Here is a 23,806-nt window from a genome sequence, read left to right as displayed (position 1 = left end):
TGGTTTTATAACTCACAACCTTACTATTTTGGTTCAGATTTATCACTCAAATCAAGTGATGAACCCACTGTGTGCATAATGGTAGAAATATTAGCAACTAGCTGGTGAAAATAGTGGAACATTTAGCTACTAAAAAGCTACTTTTCCTTCATGAGACAAAAAAAAGTGAGCAAAAAGCAGAGTGACTATTGAACTGGATGTGTAAATAAGCAATTGTCTGCTACCACTTCACCATAGTAACTTTATCAGGTGATAATACTGAATGTCAATGCTGTGTTTACAGCTTGTTATGCTGCCCCAAGTGGTAAAAAAAAAAAAAAATTAATGAATGTCGCTCTAAGATCAAGGCTATAGATACAACTGATAGGCTGTTTTATAGTGGTGAAAAAGTGGCTCTAAATATGAAATTCTTTTGAGACTGATGTGGAAAAGAAAACTATAGCCTGTAAGGCTGTACAAAATGCTAAAATACTGATTTTTAGCAGGTATAATGTTTACCATATATATATTTTTTACCCCAAGTCTTAAAAAAAAAAAAAAAATCAATGAATGTCGCTTTAAAAATCAAGGCTATAGATACAAATGATAGGCTGTTTCAAGGCTGTGCAAAAGTGGCCCTCAATATGAATTTCTTGTCTGAGTGAGACTGATGTGGAGACAAAATTATAGCCTACAGCCATGCTAGCAGCTGTGAGGCTCTACTTAGGCATTGTGGTGCTGCTCAAAAGCTATATTTCCTTCAGGAATTGATAAAGATCAAAAGTGAGCAAAAAGCAGAGTGAATATTGGGCTTACATTTTGGGTGGACGAAAACATGACTCCAAATGAATGCCGCTCCGTGCCCACTGGATGTGTAAATAAGCAACTGTTTGCTGACACATTCACCATAATAACTTCATAAGGTGATAATACTGTATGTCAATTCTGTGTTTACAGCTTGTTCTGCTGCCCCCAAGTGGTCAAAAAACAATTAATGTATAAAATAAAGGCTACAGATACAAATGTGTGTGAATCTCATGAAATTCTTTCAGAATAGATTTAAAATGATCTGCTTATTTAAAGTTTATCTTATCTGTAATTGATTGAAACTTAAAGTAACAATACATACATCCCATCTCAAAATCTTTGGATTTGCAGGTGCAAAGTAGTAAAGAAGGTGGTAAAGAAATTCCTCATTTTAACTAAAGACATTGTGTACAGTTTTTACCATCCTGTAACACACTGAAGAAAATGACTAGTAGAGTGATAATGCATCATCAGCAAGTGACTATTACAGTTACAAACCCACTTGTCTAACTTGAAGGACACCAACCAGTGTAACATTAAAGCACTAGTAGAGTCATTTACTGTCCTATTCTCTATTTTTAAATGAACAAACACCGAGTGGTAGACTTACAAAAGCCACCGTAGCAGAGGAGCACTGAGATAAATGGACAGCAAGTTTTACAGTGTCATTGTTCAGAAGAGGTGATTCTTTATTGACAGTTATTTGGAGTTGATTAGTCTACACTGGAAAGCGAAAGCCGTTGAAGTATTTATGATTCTATTAGGGTTAATCTAACACTGAAGCTATGTAGGGTGCCGTTGGACCAACTCTTACCCGTGTCAGCTCAGACTCAGAGACAGAGCGGTGCGGCGGCGAGCGGCGCTGGTACATGGGGGGGCTGATGTCCTGGTAGCTTGGGCTGTCGTCGTCCAGCAGCACAGCCCCGGCGTCCACGGACTCCTCCTCTTCCTCCAGCTGTGATGTCATGTCCTCTGGGCACATCTGGTGGTCAATGCCATTCTGGCTCAGGTTGCAGTGAACAGCTGTGGTGGGCGAGAGGGCAAAAATAAATGACTGGATCAGAGACAGAGAAGAAACAGGACTAGAAGACAGGGGAAGACAGAGAAAAGGATGCTCTGGAAGAGGTGGGTGACACAAGGAGCACACAAGTATATTTTCTGAAAGTATTATATACTATACTAAGCTAGCTCTTTGTAGTAAGAGTACATTTTATGTATCTAGAAGGAGTCTACTAAAACTGCATGGTAAGTGTATTAAAGCTGTACTTTACTGTAGAAATTCTTAAATATGACTGCTTTTCAGTACTTTTGGCTTCCATAATAGTGCTATAAAATTCACTTAATCGTATAGATTTTAAAAGCATATCTTTTTTAAGCTGCTTTCCAACTGTTCTATAATTTCTTGCTGTCAATCTTTGGTCTACTGATGACATTTCCTTCTGTGAGCATATTGAACCATACTAAATGCTACACTGCACAGATTCCACTAGATGGCGCCAGATAATATGACATAGTAGAGGAGTAGCAACTGGAGCCATACTAATACTAAGTCTGACATAATATACTGTTTTTGCAGTTAGTATACGAGAATTAAATGCACTTTACTGTATATATTAACAGTGAATGATACAACATGTGTGCTGAAAGATAAACTGGGACTTAAGAGAAAGCTAAATGGTTTTCTAAATATTTACTTTATGTTTTGCATTTTGAGATATCCCATATGGTGTCTCACCACTGTCCACATATTTCTGTAAGCTTCATGCAGTATGGAATTGGGACACATTTGTTTTGTATAAATATAAAGTATACAATACATGTGTGTGTCATAGATGTTTGACTTGCATGAAGTTTGCTCGCAACTCACAAGACAGAATTACTTCATCTTATATTCAAGTTTTCAAACCACCCTGTACAAAAAAAAAGGACAGAAAAGTCTCCCCCATATGCCATCGTGACCCAACAATGATAACTGAGCACTACAGCAGCAGCTTTCATCTTCAGCCTGAGAGAAGTGTCTCTTTGGTGAAACTGAAAGCTGCAGACCTTGATGAGAGATTAACATTTTTACAGCTATAAATCTATGTAAAATTCATGTTTTATGCTTTATGGCTGACATAAATTGGCAGCCAAAATCAAGCGAGTGGACTTGAAAGTGAAGAGGGATTTTAAATCAAGTGAATCAAATCATATCCAGGTAAGGATGATTATTTTTTCAGCAGAGGCTATAAATTGTAGACTGGAGCTTTCAAGAGATGAAGGACAAAAGTCACATATCAGTAGAAAGCTTCTATTACTTCTTATAAACTTGTATCGTACTACCTTTTCATTTCCTCCATGAAGTGATTATTTTTAGTTTTGTTTTTCATAGGAAGCGTTAGGCTCCGGCACTATTTTAGTCTCATCAGGCAGTGATGCAAACACAGAGGCGACAGCTAGCAGTGAGTTGTGAGGTGTCACCAAAATAGGCCATTTGTCATCATGCAATCTGCCCACTTGTTCTGAAAAACACAGCCGGCTCGTTTATGTGGAATGGGAACCAAACAGCCTTTCATCACACCTGAAGGCTGCTTCAGCTCCTGCTGCAGCGGTGGATTAAAGGTCAAAGCAATATTTTTCGAAAGCTGCACATTCTACTTTGCTTAATGGGCTACAAGAAGAGACCTGAGAATGAAATTGAAAAAAGAATATAGATGAAATCTGCAAGAAAAGCACATCAGTGCATACAAGAATTAAGACAGGCATTACTGGTCTATAACAAAAAGTGATGTTACAAACACATGCTATAACAGGAAATGAATCTTAGCAATGCCCAAATGCCTAAATGTTTGAATGCCCCTGATATCCCTCATGAACAAATTGGTTCTTGGCTGGGATTAAAAAGATGACAGCCATATATCAGCCAAACAAACATTTCAATCTGCTAGTTGGCAGGCCAGCAAAACCAGGAAAACAGCCAATTAAGGACTTATTTCAGGCCACTGTCACTGAGCAATTACAACAACTCTGACACAGTTCAGACTGAATTGAAACAAGTCAATAACACCGGCAGCTACATCTGCGCTGTCAGTCTATACGACAGCAGCAGGAGTGTGAAAGCTACTGTACTGTGGGTGGTCTTGTCCTCCTCCTGTGACATGCCGTACACCTGGGAAGACAAAGCAGGAACTCAATATATTTCAGTGAACTATTAACTTCGGTCACACCCTCCTCTCAGAACTGCAATGAAAATGTTTCAGCCCCAGCTTTAAAAAACACACTTGTCTTTGCTTTCATTGATTATTCTAGGGACACAGGACTATTGCTTTACATTCTGTCAGAAAGCCTGCACAGATATCCGTTTGGCTGACACAAACTGGAGATGAAGGAATATACGCGTCTCCTATTACTGAACTCACTGTAAGTCAGCAAAATGTCCAAATAAAAAAAAAAGCAATGTCACACAGCGATGCTCTTCCTCATGTACTTTTCTCTGCAAGTTTTAAAGGGTATAAAGAATCATTGGAAATGACACACCCTGGACAACAGCTCTTTATAAAATAATATCACAAACACAGTACAGCTGCAGACGTGCTCTCTTTTGATCCCTTTTAAGAACAAGCCAAGGCCTTGAGATGCCCAGTTTGAAACACAGAGAGAATATACATGAGTGGGCCATGTTTTAAACAAAGCCAACTTGAGATGCACGGCACGAAGCACGGCTCCCTCTCACTGCCTCCCCTCGCTCTTTATTCCCCTCTTCTCTCCTCCTGGCTCACTCTTTCCCCTCTTCTCCTCACGGTGTGGTGTGCAACCACTCTGGAGGAGAAATGAATTATACATCCTCCGCTAAAAGCATCTGAACAATGGTACAAGCAGACTAAAGGGATAGAGAGATGGATGACAAGATGATGAGAGGGGTTAGGGAAGTGGAGAAAGACAGCATAGAGAGGAAGGACAGCTGATTTGCTCTCTATCCTTTAAAAGGGAAGAGGGGTGGGTGAATAGGGGGCTAGGAGATAGAGAAATGCTTTTTTTTTTAAATTTTTTTTTTATCAGCAACAGTTACTATAAATAGCACCATTACATTCTTCCCTCTCTCCTCCCTGACATGCGCTGTGCAAGCATCCAGAGGGAAGAGAGATAGATGAGGGAGGATGTCTGCCTTTCTCCCACTCCCTTTTTTTTCTCTCAATGAGATTCTGTAAAACAGGGGGGAAATGAGGGGAGAAAATTAATGGAGCGCACATGGAAATGTTAGAGAACGGAGCCATCCTAGCACAGCCAAATGCACTGCTATTATTGAGAGGAAGATTTATAAAGAATTGGATTAGTCTTACATAACTCTGTCTCTCTTAATTACTGGTACATGGTTTTGAACAAGAAGCCATTACCAACCAATCGAATTTGAGAAATACCAGCCACCGAGAGCAACGTGTACGTCTGCGTGTGTGAGGAGCATGTAGTCAGCTTAATCATTTCTATCTTTTATGTCTACACAAGGATTCTGGGCCAGATGGGTGCTGCTAAAGAAAAAAATAAATATTTAGATATCCAGACAGGATTTGAACCTCAGATGTTTCTCTGTTGTTAGGAATGTCTGCACTACATCACCCCTCACCCAGAGAATAATGACTAAGGAGTTTACACTAGAACATCGTCTAGATCATAATGTTCATCAGAGTCACCATAACAAACAAGACTAACAATCTGCCTTATTAGAATACTCAACAATGTCTACATTATTTTAGTCTGCATGCTGATATCATTATGTCAATTTTCCAGTGGAAAAATATTTCAGACACAAAACATGGTTCAAATTTCTGTGTAGACTTGAAGTCCGGACTTCTTTCTCAGGTTGTTCAAGTTCATCACTGCTGAAGATACTCTACAGGTGAAGTAAACAGCAGAAGAGCACTGACAATTATTGATAATTGAATAAAGTGGCGTGCCTGAACAAGTGTGCACTGCCTTTTACTCCCTTTGTGTTTTATGTGTTGATTTTTTTGTGGCTTTTAATCTCTCTGTTTTAAATATGTTCTGTTTTTATTGTAAAGCACTTTGTAACTGCATTTTGAAAGGTCCTATATAAATAAAGTTGTATATTATCATTATCATTATTATTATTATTATTATTATTATTATTATTACTATTAAGTTGTATAGAAAAAATTAAACAGCAGAAAATAAAGATAATTACATAGCTTCAATGAATTTACAAAATGCTGTGATATGTTTTAGAATTTAGATTGCTGAATAGTTACATTTAAGTTACATTTCTAAACTGGGCATGTGATGAAGTTAACTGAGGCAGACAAATGAATGATATAAATTTATCGGGGCTGACGTGTCAGTCTGTCTTTCCCCAAAACCATCCCCATGACTCAAACCCAGCTGCAAAATAAAATGCATATTTCAAACTGTGAGAACTAGAGAAGCTCCAGAGACTGTTTCAGAGCGAGTGCTGGCTCAAAGTGAAACCAGTAGTGGGTCCATAATCAAAAGTGAAGTTTGCTCTGTGTGGGCGCTCAGGCTCATAGTGATCTGTTTCTCTTTGGCTGACTCTCAAAGTGGAGCAGAATGAATTGTTTGTGAATAGAATCAACTGTATGACCCAGAAACAAAGCCTGGAGAAAGAGGCCAGGGTAAGCCAGGCCAGATGACTGTGGAGATTGTAACAACTCTGCACTGCAGCTATGAGTCCTTTGTTCTTTTGCCTGCTTCCAGGACGTTTAGCAAAAGGTGAAGCTAATCACAACCCGCTAATAGGCAAACACAAGCGCAGGAAGAACGTGGCTGCATTCATTCCCGAATCAAACCAATTGTGCCAACAGACGCTCTTGGGAATTTGAAGAGGTGGTCTGGCACCAAAACTGGCAGGATCTCAGCAAAATGACATTTCAGTCATCCACGCAGCTGTTACTCTCTTTATATGTTAACAGTGGCTTGGAGCTGAATCAGGAATCAGTCTCTCTCACATGGATGAAAAAAAAAAAAAAAAAAACTCTGAACACTGAAAATAACCAGGCAGTTTAGGAATAATTAACTGTGTGGTTTGGCACATATTTTTCACAGAGCTGGTCAGTTTCCTCCATCTGTCATCACTCTCCAATCAGCTCACAGATGCATGCACAGGCATACACACATTCACAGATTTGCATGATTCCACAACGGTATGCATATGTGCACTTGTACACAAACCTGTGTGTGCATGCATGGACAAATATGCACACACAAACGTGTCAAAATGTCTTCCTAATACTCTGCAATTGCGGATTCTCACCAAGTCTGCTCTGAGAAAGTGAGCAAAACTAGCAAATCTACATAGGGTGTCAAGTGAATCCATCCACTGCTCTCCACATTAGAAAAAATGTGAGAAATGTGAGTGTGTGAATGTGAGAGAAGAGTGTGTCTGCTCAGCTGTCTACCCTGAGGACCTTGGATAGAGCGCTTCCATCAGTATGGGACAGAAGACACAGTCAGATCCTCGTTACACGCTTACTAAAGTACTAATTAGAATATCTTTGAAGGGTATAAAGAGACAAGGAGAGAAGCACGTCGTCTGCAGCATAGGATGTTTTGGACAAGAGCCTGTGGGATGGGCTTTCTGCTCTGTGATTTTAAATTGGGGAGATGTGTATGTACTGTATGGATGATTTCTTCTTTCTAGTCCATTCTTTTGCAAACCTTAGAATAAAAGTCTCCCAAGGGATCTTAGAATGAGACTAGCGATTCATTTACGACACTGCAGAGATGACCATTAAAGGCACTCGTTAGGGCTCAGTATCAAACCTCAATACTTTTTGGGTATCCACTAAAATGTGCCTATAGCACCAAGAATCAAAAACTGTCAAGTACAAAAAGTCTGGTCAAATTTTTTATCTTGTTTACTTGTTCTTTAATTAGAAAGCTGTTAATTTATATTAGGAAATGCAGGTCTTCTTGGTACATTTTGTCTTTAGCTACTACATTAATGTTGTTTCACACCTAAAGCTACCTTTTACAACGTCTGGCTAATGAGCAGCCATTGGTGCAATTTGGAGTTAAATGTGTTAATCAATGAAAACTCTTTTAGGGAGAAAAATCCTTGATTGTTCTGCTCAGAGAAAAATGCTAGGTAAAATTTTAGGTTTCCTGCTCCATAACAAAACCTGAGTTGTCATTTTTTCAACTACATGTTGCAGCTATCTAAAGTCTACTGTACTTAGAGATGTTTTTTCACGGTGCCACACAGAACGGGTGTATCTGTTTTCAGAGGAATGAGAGCACTCAGTTATGTAAGCCGCCAAGGTATCCCACTTCATGCAGCGCGTGGCTAAGGTGTTTCTGCCTCGAACACCGAAGTAAGTAGGCCATCACTCTGTTACCCTAAATGATCCATAAGTCATTAACAGACCTGCCTTTTACGCCTTCACTGCAACATAAAAATTCATGAGTCTTCTCCGCAATTAGATTCCAGGAGCACAGGTGATCTCAGGTAACATTCACAGCACAGAACATTCAGTGGGTCAACTCTGTTGTTGCTGCACGTAAAAAGCATAAAGCTGTATGAATTTGTTACCACGATATGGTTCATTAGTGGGCTAAAAGCTCAAACAGCTGCAAGTGAAATACCAATTATTGGGCTTTCTGTCACTTTCTGTCAATTTAATGAGATTTTATTTAACAGCTCGATCACTCCACTACGTCCTCTTTGCATGCTTAGCAGGTTGGTGCAACAAAGGTTAAATTTGACACTGTTGTGTAAGCTTAGCCGGGTAATATACATGTAATGACCCATTACTAACAGGACATGACATCTGAAGGAATTTTTGTCGAGTTCCTTTTAGGCTTGCTGGCTTTAGTAAATTCATTAATGCATACAAAGCCTACACATGAATCCCACTAATCAGAACTGATTGGTAATAGGAGATTAAAAAAACTAGTGCAATTACTGAGCAACTAAAATTAAAATTAAAACATTGGGGCAGGATATAATTAAGATATGAAACACACAAGCAACAGTGTTCACTCAAAAGCCTTAAAAAATGTTGCACATTTCATTTTGCTTCTTATATACTGATTAGGTTAACTTATCTGTTCGTACTATGTCTGCTGTTGAGACAATGAGGATTGACTGCACGGCGGACTATCAAAGTGAAGTCATGTAACGAGTTAGCCAGCCAGCTAGACTCTCTGTGGGGATCTTAATTCACCCTGACATCCTATCAAAAGTTAACTGTGCTCAAACTTCACAGACCGCCCTCTATAACCCCGGGGTTTGATCAGCTATGATTGGTTGGTCCTGTGTCAAGCAGGCACAGATGTGCTCAGCTTTGAACATTTCTCAGCTGTAGAGAGCGAGGGAGGATAAAAAAGAAAAAGGAGGCAGATGAAGTGAGAGAGGATGAAAAGAAAAAGTTGCAGGGAGATAGAAAGTGAGGATGAGAAAGACAGGCAAAATAAGTCAGTGAGACAGAACCAGAAAGAAAAAGACAGAGCGAAATGACCCACTTTACAGCACAAACACATATGGGCTAAATATAACTACTGTTCACTCTGGCTCACCATGAAGCATGTATCCCAGGCATAAAGCTGTTAACGTGCTCTGCTTCAAAGGCAGACAGTAAAAGGACTGCAAAAATAGACTGTCTTAATTTGGAGCTGAGTAACATCTATAAATATTTGATAAGAAACACAAACTTCCTCTATTGGCAACCACAACAGGAACTAATACAGATTAAGTGGGAACTTTCGGATTTCTCTGTGTCTCACCAATATAAGAAACTCTGCTATACTATATGTCTTTTGAACCTTTCACCTTCTTCCTGCTATAAAGTTTGTTTTACAAACTTTAACTGTAGCAGTAACCACGGACTTATTTTCAGACAAACAGAGAGGCTGGCTCATGAGGGGATGATATGCTAACTGCTAAGACTTCAGATCTCAATAGTTTCCATGGATATGAATTGAAATTCCTGACCCTGTAACCCAAAGCTCAAAGTTCAGTTCTGCATAGTATAGCAGGGGATAGAAATTTCCTTTTACATGAGCAGCTAATAAATTCCTTGGATGTCGCCCAAAGGTACCTGTGGACATAGTCCCCTGAATATCCAGGTGACCCTGTATGCACATCAAACCGTCAACATCATAGGTGAAGGAAAACCAACCTTTGCACAGCATTATAACAGTCAAACCAGAATTATTTATTAATTATTTATTTGTCTGTCTACTGTACGCAATATCAAACCTCACTACCAAATACATATGTGTCAGAAATTAAAACGTCCTTTAAAAGAAATAAACATTTTTATTGTGATAACTATTCCTTTCTTTTTACATCATCGCACCCATATTGCTATAAACTATGGACAATCTTTCAAGTTAATCCTGACAAAGTCTGAACCCTAAGTGAACTCTCAGGGAGTCTTCAAAAAGTCCGCTTGTGGCTTTGGTGAATTTGGTCCTTGTATCAGGGATGTCCCAGGGAGGTGCCCGTTCGGTCTGCAAGTCTGCACATTTAGATTCAGTCTTTTTTTTTTTTTTTACCTTCTCCTCTCCCTAAGTTCCCTGTCAGGTCTTCTGTTTCGCAACCCAGCCTTAGCAGTCTGCTCGTCTAGTTCCTCCCTGTCTGACTTTTTATGCCCATGCGCCTGCCCTTTTCAACTCTTTGCCTGCCTGCCTTGCCCTTTTTGTTCCGGTTGACTGAGCTGTGCCTGCCTGCTGCTCAACCATCTTTTGTTTTATGATCATTTACACAGTAAAACTTTGCTTTTACCTGAACTTTCTGAGAGTCATACATTTAGATCCTCTACCAGTTTTATCATAAGCCATTATGAGGTCCTCAGTTTCTCATTATCACAATGAATATACTCCATACATTAAAGACCTACCTTCAAAGTATTGATGCATACCCTACAAATTTGTGAATACAGCATGATATTACACACAGTCTTGTTTTTGTTGTTATAGCACCAGCTTTTTTGTAAAATAATAGAAAAACTAAACATCACCTCACATTTGTTACTTAAAGGTGCAGTGTGTAAAATTTAGTGCCATCTAGCGGTGAGGTTGCAGATTGCAACCAACTAAATACACCACCCCTCACCTTCTCCTTCCAAGCGTGTAGGAGAACCTACGGTGGGCGTGAAACTCACAAAAAGCAGGAAAAGGCCATCTCTAGAGCCAGTATTTGGTTTGTCCGTTCTGGGCTACTGTAGAAACATGATGGCGCAACATGGCGACACACTATGTAGATATATTCATTCTGAGGTAACAAAAACACAATGATTCTTATTTTCAGGTGATTATACACTAATTAATACATACTTATGAATATTATATTCCATTTCTGTCAAGTACGTTCCACTAGATGCTACTAAATTCTACACACTGGATCTTTAAAATTTTGTCTCAGCTGATTTCAGTTTGTTGTACCCAATCACTCTGTTTTTCTTTCAAGTGCTTGATTAAATTAGTAGTGTTGTAATTAGCACTGCTGCCACCACTCCTCACCACTCACTTGCATCGTAAGAATCACAATTAACAGTTTGAATGTTTTTTGTTGTCACTTTAAAGCAATTCTGCCATCCAGCTGCTTTCAAACAGTCGGACGCACTGCCATAAGTGGTTGACAACACTCGTTAGCATCTGGTTTTGACACTTCAGATCAATTTTTTGTATCTATCCAAACTCTTATACAGCAGTCTTACAGTTATATAAGAGTCAAATATCTTCTCATAGAATTAATCTAAATAAACATCAAACCTGTCTAAAACTAAGGTATCTGCTCCATCCTAAAATAATCCACCCTGCATCACAGCTTAAACACGACACATAATGACTGTCTTCACCTGACACCGACTCCGTCCATCTGTGCCCACAGTAATATTGTGTGACACACAAACTGTCTTAGTTCAGCAGCTTCAATCAGTCAGCAGTACAGAGCTCAGAGAACTTCATGGTCATCAGAGAATGGAGCTGACACGCCGCCAAGTTTCTGCAATCGACACAACAGGGTGCCAAATGGTGCAGAATATTCACAAAAAGCACAAAGTCACTTGTCACAGAGAAGACAGACGCACAAAAGGCTGAAAGGGCTTTACAATGGTGAAATGAGCAACGAATGACTGGAACATTCAGCAATATTTATATCTTCCCTTGGGTTTAATTCGCTTCATGCTCAGACTTCATGAAGGTCAACAATGCTGTGTACAGTAGGTGTTGTACTGCCCTGTCTGGTTACGCTGTCAGCCAGGTTAATGTTGCAGCACATTAAAAAAGTCCTAAATAGAGGTCAGATACTGAACTGCATTTACATAAAACAAGGACAACACAGAGCCTCTCATCATTTTGCTTTCCATCTTCTACATATTCAACAGATCTAAATATGGAAAATTGACACCTTTTCCCCTCTTCCATTGCTGTGAATCTGCCACAGTATGTGCAAATAGTGAGTGTGTCAAGTGCAAAAATGGCATATGGCTTCCAATTCAAATTGATTGAACAGTAGCTCAAAGCATCCCGAGGCTACAGGTGACACTTTAACACAGTGACTGAGAAGTCTTAGTGCAGGTGTGGCATGATTATGGAAATAGCTACAATTCGAAACACATGGCACGATTTAAATTCAATTCATTTTCTCCACAGGGCTGCAGTATTTTAGGCTGCGGTTATGTAAAGTAACACATAAAATTTTGAAAATATTGAGAATATAGTTATGGTCCACATTACCTGGGGTTTTCCAAAGCAGCACCAATTATACATACTTGGAAAAAAAGTATGCAGATGGCTTCTACATCAAATCGTTCAAGTAGTTTGACATTTCGGGAAATACACCTATTTGCTTTCTTTCCAGCTGAGAGTTAGATGTGAAGTCCGATACCACTCTCATGTCTTTACAGTAAATATATAGTTTCTGCAGCAGTCCCTTAGCTTAACGTCTGACTGGAACCTGGGGGATACAGCTAGCCTGGCTCTGTCCAAAAATAACAAAATCTGCCTACAAGTATCTCTAAGGCTCACTAATAAACATGTTATATCTTGTAGTGTAAAAATTCTAGCCTACGGAACAGCTGTGGACTTCCTCTCGTGGCATGAATTTACCTCATTAGTCCACTAAGTAATGTTAGGGGGATCGTCATGAATTCACTTAGATGTGATACATCTTTTGGCAGCCGTAATATCTAGGCTGCCTATATAACAAAACCCTTTATCCTTTGGGGAGGGAAGATTTGGATCAGTCAAGTCCCCCAACATTGTAAATCACAGGAAATAAAGATATTTACCTTAATAAAACTTCTTCAAGAATATTCTCAATCTCCAGCCACCACTGTCTGAGCTTAGAACAAGACCACACCATATGTACGAATGTACCAGTCTCCAGTTTGCAGCAGGGAAAGATAGAGCCTTTCTTATGCCTGAGAGACTATGTATAAATTTGTAATTGCAGCACTTAAACCTGGTATGAATGCAAATTCTCTGTGATTGCTTGTTATTCTTGCTCCAGTTATCATCTGTGATCTGGAGATCCCTTTCCCACTTCTCTTTTAGTGCTATTGAATTAGTCTTAAAATATTTACATAGTCAATCATGTATTTGTGATATACATCTGTTCAGATTGTTTTGAGCAATAAAGTACTTGGGCCTATCCAAGGAGCCTCTCTGCTTGGATTGTATGAAATGTCGTACCTGTAAATATCTGAAGAAGTATTTGGCTGGAATTTGATTACCAACTCTCAAATGCACAAAAGACATCAATGTGTCCCCTTGGTAAAAATCTTTTTTATGCCCTTCTGCGACCACACCCCGAAGGAATGGTCTCTTAAAGCTAGCGGCAGAGTGCTATTGAGCGTGATGGGTGTCTTAGGGGAGAGGGAAATTGGTTGTCTCATTTATTTATGAACATCCATCCAAATCTTCACTGAATAACTAAGAATGGGATTAGCTATGAATGTCTTAATATTTTTTGACAAGAAACAATAAGGGATATAGGACAAGTCTTCTATCTTGAGAACTGTAGCTTCATATTTAATGGCCAAATATGTGAGTGTCATCTTCTCATCTAACTCCCAGAAAGAAAGTGAATACAAGTACTTCCCAAAATGTCATATCAGAATTTGGTTTATACCTAAAAATACTTTTTAATTTGTAGAGTTGTGACTTACAATTGTCATTTTTGGTTAATTTGCTAATTGTTTTCTCAATTACTCATTTGCTCTATAACATGTCAGATCTGAGAGGCTGAAGCCAGAGATTTTTGGGAGTCTTTAAAAAAAAGAAACATAAAAAAAACATTTTATTGGCTAAATTGTTGACTCTTTTCTGTTGAGTGATCATTTAATTGACTAATTGACTTTTTCATAGAAGACCTTTTCACTTGTCATAGGAAAACACAGGTGTAAAACACGGGTGTAAAGGATTTAATTAATGATGGCTGAATTTCATTATCTGCTTCTACTGGGAGGCTGGAATAGAAAGGACCCATCATTAGTATTATTAATAACACCTAAGGTTTTTCTACTATGACAAGTCAGAATATCTGCTGTGAAAAAGACCTATCATTTGATACAGTACCATTGCAAACAAGAAAAGACACACAACAGAAGTGACAAAAGCTTTTCTCAGTTGAAATTATACTTGTACAAGTGGGCAATATGAGCCCATTCCTGCAAATTGTGGTTAAACTAAGTGAACATAAAGTAGCGTTGCATTAAGACAAAGTGTTTTCACTTGCACTAGACCCTACTGGCTTCACCTTTTCCTGGATTTGTTTCTCCCAAGCTGACAGTCAGACACAGTGATGCAAGCTGAGCCAGCTAAAGCACTGGAGACAGACCCAATAGAATTGTAATGAGCTAACCCCTGACATTTGTTAGACAGAGCCATCCATTTACTTGCAGTTTATATTAATCCTGCAAGAGATGCAAGTCTCTTGATGAAGTCTAATTTGTGAATGTTGATAAGGCTAGAGGACGTTTGTGCCCACTACTACTTTTTTTTCCATTTCTATTTTCTATTTTTATTTTCTGCTTAGTTCTCATTCTGAATTTCATGCAGAAGCACTTTAGAAGGACACATCAAAGATGGCTGTAGGTCCACCCAAGGGATGATTACACAACACTGCTCTCCTATGACATTTGCTAAATCTTCTGTCATCTTAATCCCATTTCTGCTGAGCAAGGTTGGAAAGATGCTCCTTCACTAGGCAACACCTAATTAACTTTCCTAAAATGTAATCCTATTCCAACGACTCAAATGAACATGTTTATTCTACTAATTCTATTCCTGGGCTAGATCCCGTGGATGGGTTTAAAACGAGTTTTCTGAATGGGTGCACAGGCAGGCAGAACAGGGCAGGACATATCAAGGGGGCTTGATGCACAGAGGCAAGAGAGGAAGAGTGAAATGAACAACCTCAGCCACAGGGGTAAACACTGCTGTGGCTGGACATGGGGTCCACTTCTAATGTGTGTGTGTGTGTGTGTCTGTGTGCCTGCAATTCATGCATATATGCTTTTGTCACATGTTTATGTGTGTCTACATCAAACATAGCTGTTCATTGTTGCCCCACACAGCTTTTAATAGATTTCCCAAAGCAGTCATAAAAACATTAGGCTGTGTTAAGACCAAAAACAGCACGGCTTAAAGTGAACATATAGGTTTTTTGATTTTCTGTTATTTTCATACTGTTATGATGTCAGATGTCTGTGTTAAATATGATCAAAGGTCAAAAACTTGAGGTAAACGTACGTGAAAATGCTCCCTGCAATCAAAAGCCAGGGCTTCAGCCTGCTCTGAACGCTTTGTTTGCAAAGTTACCTCTACTTCCTGCTTGTGATGACATCACATTGGTCACGCATGCCCGCAAACACACCTCCATTCTGTACTCTTTGTTGCTAAGGTTGTTCCATGGGTTGTTTGCGTCCACTCGCGTATTTGGATTGGATTTGGGTTCTAACATGTATTTGACAAGTTTCCATTTTGAGTAAAGAAAGAGAAAAAGAAGTGAAATCCTACCACAACTGTTTGTTTATGTAACCTCCCGAACCACCGGAAGCCTGCAAGGGGCAGCTTCTGAGAGCTAACCAATCAGAAGAGAGTGGGCTCATCAGGAGGGCGGCTTTAAAGAGACAGGAGCTAAAATGGCCTGTTTCAGACAGAGGCTGAACTGACAGGCTGCATAAAGGGCCACTATAAGTTAAAAATAGATGTAGCCGAAAGATACCCCAGAATTAAACATAGAATAAATATATATGGAAATGTGAATGATACGTCCCCCTTTAAAATAAAAGGCAAAGGGCTATTTTGCAGTCGCATGATGCTAGAGACACTGTGAGAAGATGAAACATGAACAAAAAGTCCAGTTTGAAGGCTTCTTGGATGCAAAGATGCTGCACAGCAGGTTACACTACTTTGAGGAAAGATTTAGCAGCTCTGGAAACATATCAGCAGCAATAATTTGATCTCCTGTCCTGACATTGGATCAAGCAGCAGAATTAGACAGTAATAAATCATAGCATTATTACAACCGTATACTATTTATGCTACAATGTAATCTACCTGGAATATGCACCTGTTTGATTGGCCTTACCCATGCTTTGCTAGAGCTTTCTTTTCAAACGCTGCGATCACAATGAAATGCACTGTGCACGCTTCGTTTCTGACACACTGCTATTATCAGTCTGAGCGCAGCTTAGTCAGAATGACATGGGGTAAGTATGTCATCACTGTCATATCACGCAGCACAAGATTAAGTCTTGACTTTTATCCATATCAGTTGTTATAGGCAAAAGTACTTGTGACAATGATGTCTCCAACCGCACTGAGGACTCGAGGCAGAATGATCTAAAGCTTTGTCACCAGGAGCCTCGAACTGCTGTGCCTAATTAGTAGTCACAAGTGATATGAATCTGTATTTGTATCTGTGATTAGCTGTGACCCTGCAAGCATAAGTGCAACTGCATATGAACAACTATTTTTACATGTACAAGAATGTGAAAAGATGCCTTCTAGACATGTTTTAGACATTTAAAAAACACTGCATGGAATAATAAGTTATGTCTGATTTGTTTTTTTCATAAGAATAGTTAAATTTACTTTCAAATCTGTGAATATGCAAATATGTTTTATTTCACAAGTTTAACCACTGGTCCATGATGTCTCCTACCTGCATATTTTACCATAAGTGGCGTCCAAAACTGGATGTGATGCTCGTAGGTACATGTCTTAAACTCCTTCAGCCTTCTAGTGTCAAACTCTGCACATATATCACTCTGCACAGTGAAGGTCAAACATCCAGTAACCATTCAGTAACAATAAGCAAAACACATTTTTGAGTGTAGGGGGACTTTAAGGGGACTAGCAGGGTCTACCAATGCCACACACCTTCACTCAACACTGATTATATAATCTCTCCCAAGTAGGGTATCAGATTAACTGTCTAGCATGCTTATGATGTAACAATTCTGACACTAATACATCATCTCATCCTCAGCCAAGCATTTGATATCTATGCTAGACTCACCAGTAATTTTAAAAGGTGTATTGATTTTAACACAGAAAGGCTGCATGCAAAAGAAATCAATGCTCCCAAACCAAACATTTATAGAACCTGATTAAACCAAACCACTTGCCTGCTTTAAGTATTCTCAGTACAGACCTTTGCAGTCATCTGTGGAATGTTTTGTCATCTCGCACAGACTGAATTTGCCAAATATGGCTAAGTGAAAGTGCTTTCCAAATTAATGCTCAAATGGGGGGTAAGCACTCTCAAAAATGCTAGTTACTCAAAGAGCTTATTGTCTTCTCATTTGTTATCAATGATTAAATAGTTGACCTATATTCTCTGTCTAAGAGGGGTTGGTGGAGTAGTGGGACAGAAAACAGTGACACTGCAGAGTTGTGTGATTTTTCTCAATTGTCTCATCTAACATTAAAAGTGATGGTGCTGGAGCAAGCTTTGTCCAATCCACAGGGACAGCTTTGCTTGTACTGCTAATAAATAAACAAAACTAGTTTTAATTAGATAGGATCTAAAAAAAAAAAAAAGAAATAACACCTTTAGCTAACTGTGGCTAATTTAGAAATGGAAGTCAGTGTGCTCCAATCTCCTGAAACAAACTAGTCAGTAAGCATCATCTTAGCGAGATGTTAGATACAACATACAACAAAAGGATGGTTCTTGCTTATATGTGTTGCTTATATCAGTGACTGATCTATACAATGTCTAAACGTAGACACTGAAAATCTTCTCATTTAAGATGTGATAAGCAAAAAATGTAGTGATTCTACACAATGAAAAGGTTATTTGATTGTCCAAATAATCACTGATACACACACACACATACATACATTGCAGTGAAAGTAATTACAAAAACACTACCGACACATGCTTATGTCGTGGGCTCAGCTCTAGCCTACTCTGTCACTACTGTTGCAGCTGTAAAATGGTGCATGAATTGTTTTGAGCGTCACACAACCCCTGTGAAATGACTCGTTTCACTATCATCATTGATCCCTTCAGTCCGATAACATTTGGAAAGTCTTGAAGAGCTGCACAATTAAATCATTTTATCCCCATTCAAGTTAGCAGAGAGCTAACCGGAAGTTAGCCGGTTCGGCTGGCGGAGGTCTCTAGTGTGCATTGCAGTATGCGTTCATCTGGCATGCGCAGGGAACGTCAAACCCAACCAGATTTGAAAACTCTGTATACTGTGAAATACAGGGAGATTTATCTGGTAGTGATAGGCTTAATCAGCATTGTGTCAACTCTTTTGGCAAGGGCTTGCATGTAACGGACGTTGATTTATATGTAAAAGTTCCGCACTGCAGGTTTAAATCTTATGAGCAGTGGATGAAGTATTCAGATCCTTTACTTAAGAAAAAGTACAAACAAAACAAGTAAAACACTCCATTTCACATGAAAGTCCTGCATTCCTATGCTACAGCAAAAGTACAGAAGTAGTGGCAGCAAAATGTATCTGAAGTCTCAAATGTAAAAGTACTTGCCCTGCTGTAAAGATACTATATCTTTATTCATTAACATGTTGTCATCACATGATAAATCTGAGGGGTTGTGAAATGATTAAGAATCAAAAACAAAACTCTTTGCTTTTTTGCAAAATATTTTAAATGTCTTACCTCTTTGATATAAAGTGGCATAAAATGGAAATACTCAAGTATAGTACAAGTACCTCAAAATTATATTAAAGTGCAGCACTTGAGTGAGTTACTTGCCACCACTGAAGCCTGTATGACGTCCAGTTTTCTCTCTGAGGCAAATGTGGCACAATCATCAGTTCTTTCAGGACAAAGTACTTCAAAGTATCATATTGCAGTCACAGTATCAGGCTGTAAAGGATGTTTTGGCTGCTCGAGCAAAATTTGATCTGACCTTGTGTGTTTCGAAGTGCAGTTTTTTTTTTATTTTCTCCCTAATTCTAGAGGACGTATTAGTTACTGCAGCTTCGGTGGGATGGGGACATGAATCATAATTCATCCCTGTCAATGACACAAGTCAGTGAGTTATGATTGAATGCAATGAGTTATCCTACAGCTGCACAAACTGCTCAAGTAACAAACTGTAATGAAACTGTATTTCACTCTGTGATTACTTACGTTTGCATTTCTGCACCAATAACAAAAGTTTTCACAATTTTTGGTATTTTAAACTAAATGTTGTGAAAGGATCACAACAGTTGGTTAATAGGAGAATGTGAGATTATTCGATGAGCATGATAGTGATATCATAATTGTGGAATTTCAAGGTTGTGGAGAGGATAAAGCATATTTTTTTCCATAACGACGGTATGATAGCTAACAAAGAGACACTGTTAAAATACTAACCCATCATTTTTATTCATCTGTGTTATCCTGGCAACGAACGAACCAGAAAGGGATAAAACTGTACAACGGATAAACCATTCAGTACTGGAACAAAGTGTGCATCTGCAGGCAGCTGCAGCATCTGCCTCCTTTTTTTACTGCTTTAAAAGACGATTCTCAAGAGATGCATGAAACTGTACTGGGTGATATGCTGGCAGGATGGCAGTGTTCAGTGTTATAGCTGCTGTTGTGCTCAATGTATACCGTTAAAGACATGTTTCAAGCTTGAAACAGGTGGCGACATCTTTATACCTGTAGGTCAGCTGTCAGTACCATAAAACAGCTACAACATTAGAGCAAGAATGGCACAACTTGTATCAGAAATTCCTTAATCTAAAAGCACATATAGGGGGGGCTGAGATTTGTCAAACACAATAAGGAATTAATTTATTGTTCATTTATTTTTCTTTAATATGCACAAGCCTGGTGAGAGAATAGTCTGTAAGAATGACTTCTGTGATTCAGGTTTAAAACTCAACTGATATGCTCTTAGTTTACTCTCACTCAAATTTGTACAAAACATCAGGAGAGAAAATCCCTGGCATAGAATTTTTCAAAACAGGAATTTGTGGCTTCACATATGTCTATTTTTGGGTGCTTGACATGGGAAAATATGAGAAGTCATGCTGCATAACAACATCTTCCAATCATACGTTGCATGCAAATCCTCTTGCTGTTTAATCTGTGCTATCAGTGACAGTTCACGTAAATATTTGAATGGCAAACACAGCATGATAGTCCACAACACAAGCCAACTTCAATAAATCTCAGAAGAGGAACAGGAGAGATGGGCTCAGGTCAAACAACACAACATGTGGACAATGTGCATGATACTATGTGAGCTGTGATGGCTGTCAGAGATGAATAACCTGATCTCGGGTAAGTATGCAGGAGTGCCAGAGTCTCATACCATTCATACCAGCATGGCCAAACGCACAAAACAGGGCACTGGTCTGGAAAAGCCTTTGAGGAAATGAGCTGGTTTCACTGCATGCATGTGACACCTCTCCCCCCCCCCTCCTTCCAACATACCTCTCATTGGATTCTGGATCCACAAGATGCCTCCGATAAGGTGAGGAGACTGGCCGAGCATCCCGAGTCACTGGCTTGTCACTGAGATCCGCGGCAGACGCGCACTTTTCTCACCTCTAATGTCCGGAGCGAGCACCTTAACTAACTATTTATTGACAATCACGGGGAAAAGCGAGTGACTTCCCCGGTACACATGTCACACCACCTGCTGCCAGATGAGCCGTCTCAAGCAGACTGGTCTTGTGGAACAGGATGAGCGCACGCACGGCGCTCTGTTGCAACACAACACAGAGCAGCCCGGTGAATATTATCTACAGGACAATATAATTTCTCAGAAAAGAGTCAGATACAGATCTCAACAATGCGCGGCTCCAACATCCTCCAGAGAACAGACAGCACAGCGACACGCTGGAGATGATTATGCAAAGGAACTGCTCCTCGGTCGCAGACCTGTTGTCTCCAATCGCTGAGCTTACGATCAGGCGCACACACTGACAGGCAGTAACAATATAAATACAGAAAGAGCCTGCGCATTTAACACGCGTCTTGATGGTGTGAGACCATGTAGCACAGCGCTGAACACCAGCGGTGTATCATTTCAATTGTACAGTGCAATAATAGGAGACGATGACCAGGACAGTGTACGTAATGCGGAGAGAGCAGAGGCTGCAACATCACCCAATCACAGTCTTTCACAGTTGACCCGACCGTGTCCGGGTTGAGCCGTGCATACCATGCAGCTCAGTGCTCCTTTCATCATGGTAACTGTAACTAATTATCTTTGTACTAGAAAACGAGACAAAATTGTAAATACTGTGGGCAGCACAGGGTGAATCGCCTTACCTTCGACAGCCATTGTACTACTCCACAGATTTGGGCATCACTCGCAAGGGAGCTGGCGAAATGTAAAACTCAACGCTCTCTCATTGTACCTTGTTTGGCGTGTTATCATCACTTTGCTGCGGGGAAGCCGGAGCGCACAGCTGCTGCCGCGCCTCAAAGGATCCTGGGAAGTGTAGTCGCAGCGCTTTCTGGAAAAAATAATAGGGAAGAGCAAGTTTTATCAGTTTTGCAGAGAAGGCAGTTTGAGAAGCACCTCTCTCTCTTTCTTCTCTTTCTCATTCTTGTTGTGTGTGAGGTGCATTTTCCCCAATGGGAAATCACTATCATAAGGTCCACAAGCCCATTCCCAGCCTATATCTAGGTAAGACAGGGTAACACAATTTGATAACCTACTCAATTTAATTACGAATAAACTCAAAGTGCTTTACATCATCATTAGGAGGAAACAGGTAGCCCGGCGCTGTTCAGAGGTAAAAAAAAAAAAAAAAAAGAAAGAAAGAAAGAAAGAAAGAAAAGAGAAAAACACTACCTGTCAACACTTTTACAGTTCCTGAAAACTTTATTTCAAACTGAAGTATTTTTCTTTAACATACAAATCTTAATAGCTTAGTAAGCATCAATCAAAGTTAAAATTGTGGAAAAACATCCTTAGTTATTATTAGTTTCAACAATGCAGCTAATCTGCTTCATCAAGAATGTGTAGGTGTGGTTTCATCAGATTTGACTGATAGTGGTCTGGCAACATGAGCAATCAACCACACAACTGTCATCACATTTTGATTGAGATGTTGCTAAACTCTGATTGGCGCGTTGATGTCTGTGATATCACCTTTTTCTAACTAAACCCTGTGAGAAAGCAAGGACAAAAAACAGAAATGCAGAAACCTCTCATATGAAATAACCAAAACTATTCTAACTTTGGCAGTGTTCATGTCAGACACCGTCACTAATAGTAAAGGCTGACTGAGAAAATAGGATTTCAGGGCCTTTAAAGGACCAGTGTGTAGGATTTAGTGGCATCTAGGAAATAGGTTTATCTGCACACACGCAGTATCTATTCGACATATCCTCTTTAGTACATGTAGTAAGGTGGATGTGTTGTGTAGGAGTGCAAGACTGCAGATAGACCCTTCTTGCATCTAGTGGTGAACTGAATACCCAACTGAATACCCCTCAATACCTGAATACCCCTAAATTCTACACACTGGACCTTTAAAGCTCACATGTTATGTCTTGTTTGTTTAATTCAAACAAAGTTCGAAGTGTAAAAATTACAAATTGCAGCCAAAAAGTAGTGTGACCACAACTTTTCTTCCTCAGGTTTTGTACAGATTTAAAAAAACAAGATGTAACACGTGCATTAGTGAGCTTTTTTTTATTTTTTTATGATTATTTTTTTTACATTTGAACAAAGTCAGGGTAGTTGTTTCCCCTTTGTTTCAATTGTTTATGCTAATCTAAGCTAACAATCTCCTGGCTCCAGCTTCATATTGATGTAACTCTCAGTAAGAAAGCAAGTAATAGTATTTTCCAAAACGTAAAACTCGAGAGGTCTAGTTGGATGTTAGTCAGAGATATTCACCTGCATGGTTGGCTATAGGAAATCACTGTATCATCTACGGTAATGTTTATTATTCTCTGTTAAGTAATGTTCTGCAGGGACTTTGTGCAATATGGCTACCACACTGTAATATTCTGTTAAATTAATTATCTCTTTGTGCACTGATTTGTGCTTCCCCACATTAATATTCAGCTTTGAGGATGTTCATTCTTTTTCCACTCCACTGGTGCAAGCAATAAAACAGTAGCTTATTTGTAAAATGACTGTGTCTAAAGGTGCGTACCATAATTATCAGGTCTTTGAACTTAGAGCTTCAGTAAAGACTTGCAAATCCTCTTTGGTATGTTAATTAAACAGAGAAATTTCAACACAAGAAACAAGTCTGAAGAAAGGACAGATGATTTATACAATGTGTTAATTGAACATGCAACTTTCCTTCCTGTCTGTAAACACTGTTTATTCTGTGACATCAATGATGTGTGTCGATGTAGGCCAAGCTAGTTGAACTATCAGCTGTGCCAAAAACAAAATCCACTGACCTAGATCATGTGGTTATTACATTAAAGTGAAAATAGAAGTTTAGCGTCAGGAAGTCGCTTCAGGCTACAGAGCCTCCAGATAGTGAAAGACATGTGCACAGGTACAGGTATTGCCTGTCTGCCTCACTCTGCCTGTCCCAGTCTGCCCCACATGTGTGTCATGGTATTTGAGTCTCACATCTTCCTTCCTGATATCCAAGAA

General features: G+C 39.3%; 1 protein-coding gene across 2 annotated transcripts in view; it reads right to left on the bottom strand.

Annotated features, from left to right (window-relative positions):
- Positions 1-21,655, bottom strand: part of samd12 (sterile alpha motif domain containing 12) — a 112,524-nt gene extending 90,869 nt beyond the window's left edge. Inside the window, exons 1-2 of one of the 2 annotated variants that reach the window (XM_067612556.1) lie at positions 21,505-21,655; positions 1,601-1,809 (exon numbers count right to left, since the gene is read on the bottom strand). In XM_067612556.1, coding sequence (XP_067468657.1) covers positions 1,601-1,809; positions 21,505-21,517 — 222 coding nt within the window. In that variant the 5' untranslated portion in view covers positions 21,518-21,655. Of the gene's footprint in view, positions 1-1,600; positions 1,810-20,661; positions 21,335-21,504 lie in introns of those variants that run through there. The other variant, XM_067612555.1, reaches the window with a different exon arrangement.
- Between the last annotated feature and the right edge of the window lie 2,151 nt (positions 21,656-23,806).

This window comes from Thunnus thynnus, chromosome 15 (assembly GCF_963924715.1).
Source record: "Thunnus thynnus chromosome 15, fThuThy2.1, whole genome shotgun sequence".
NCBI classification, from domain to species: Eukaryota; Metazoa; Chordata; class Actinopteri; order Scombriformes; family Scombridae; genus Thunnus; species Thunnus thynnus.
The sequence above is the reverse complement of the archived record's forward strand: the minus strand, read 5'-3'. Positions and strand labels throughout refer to the sequence as shown.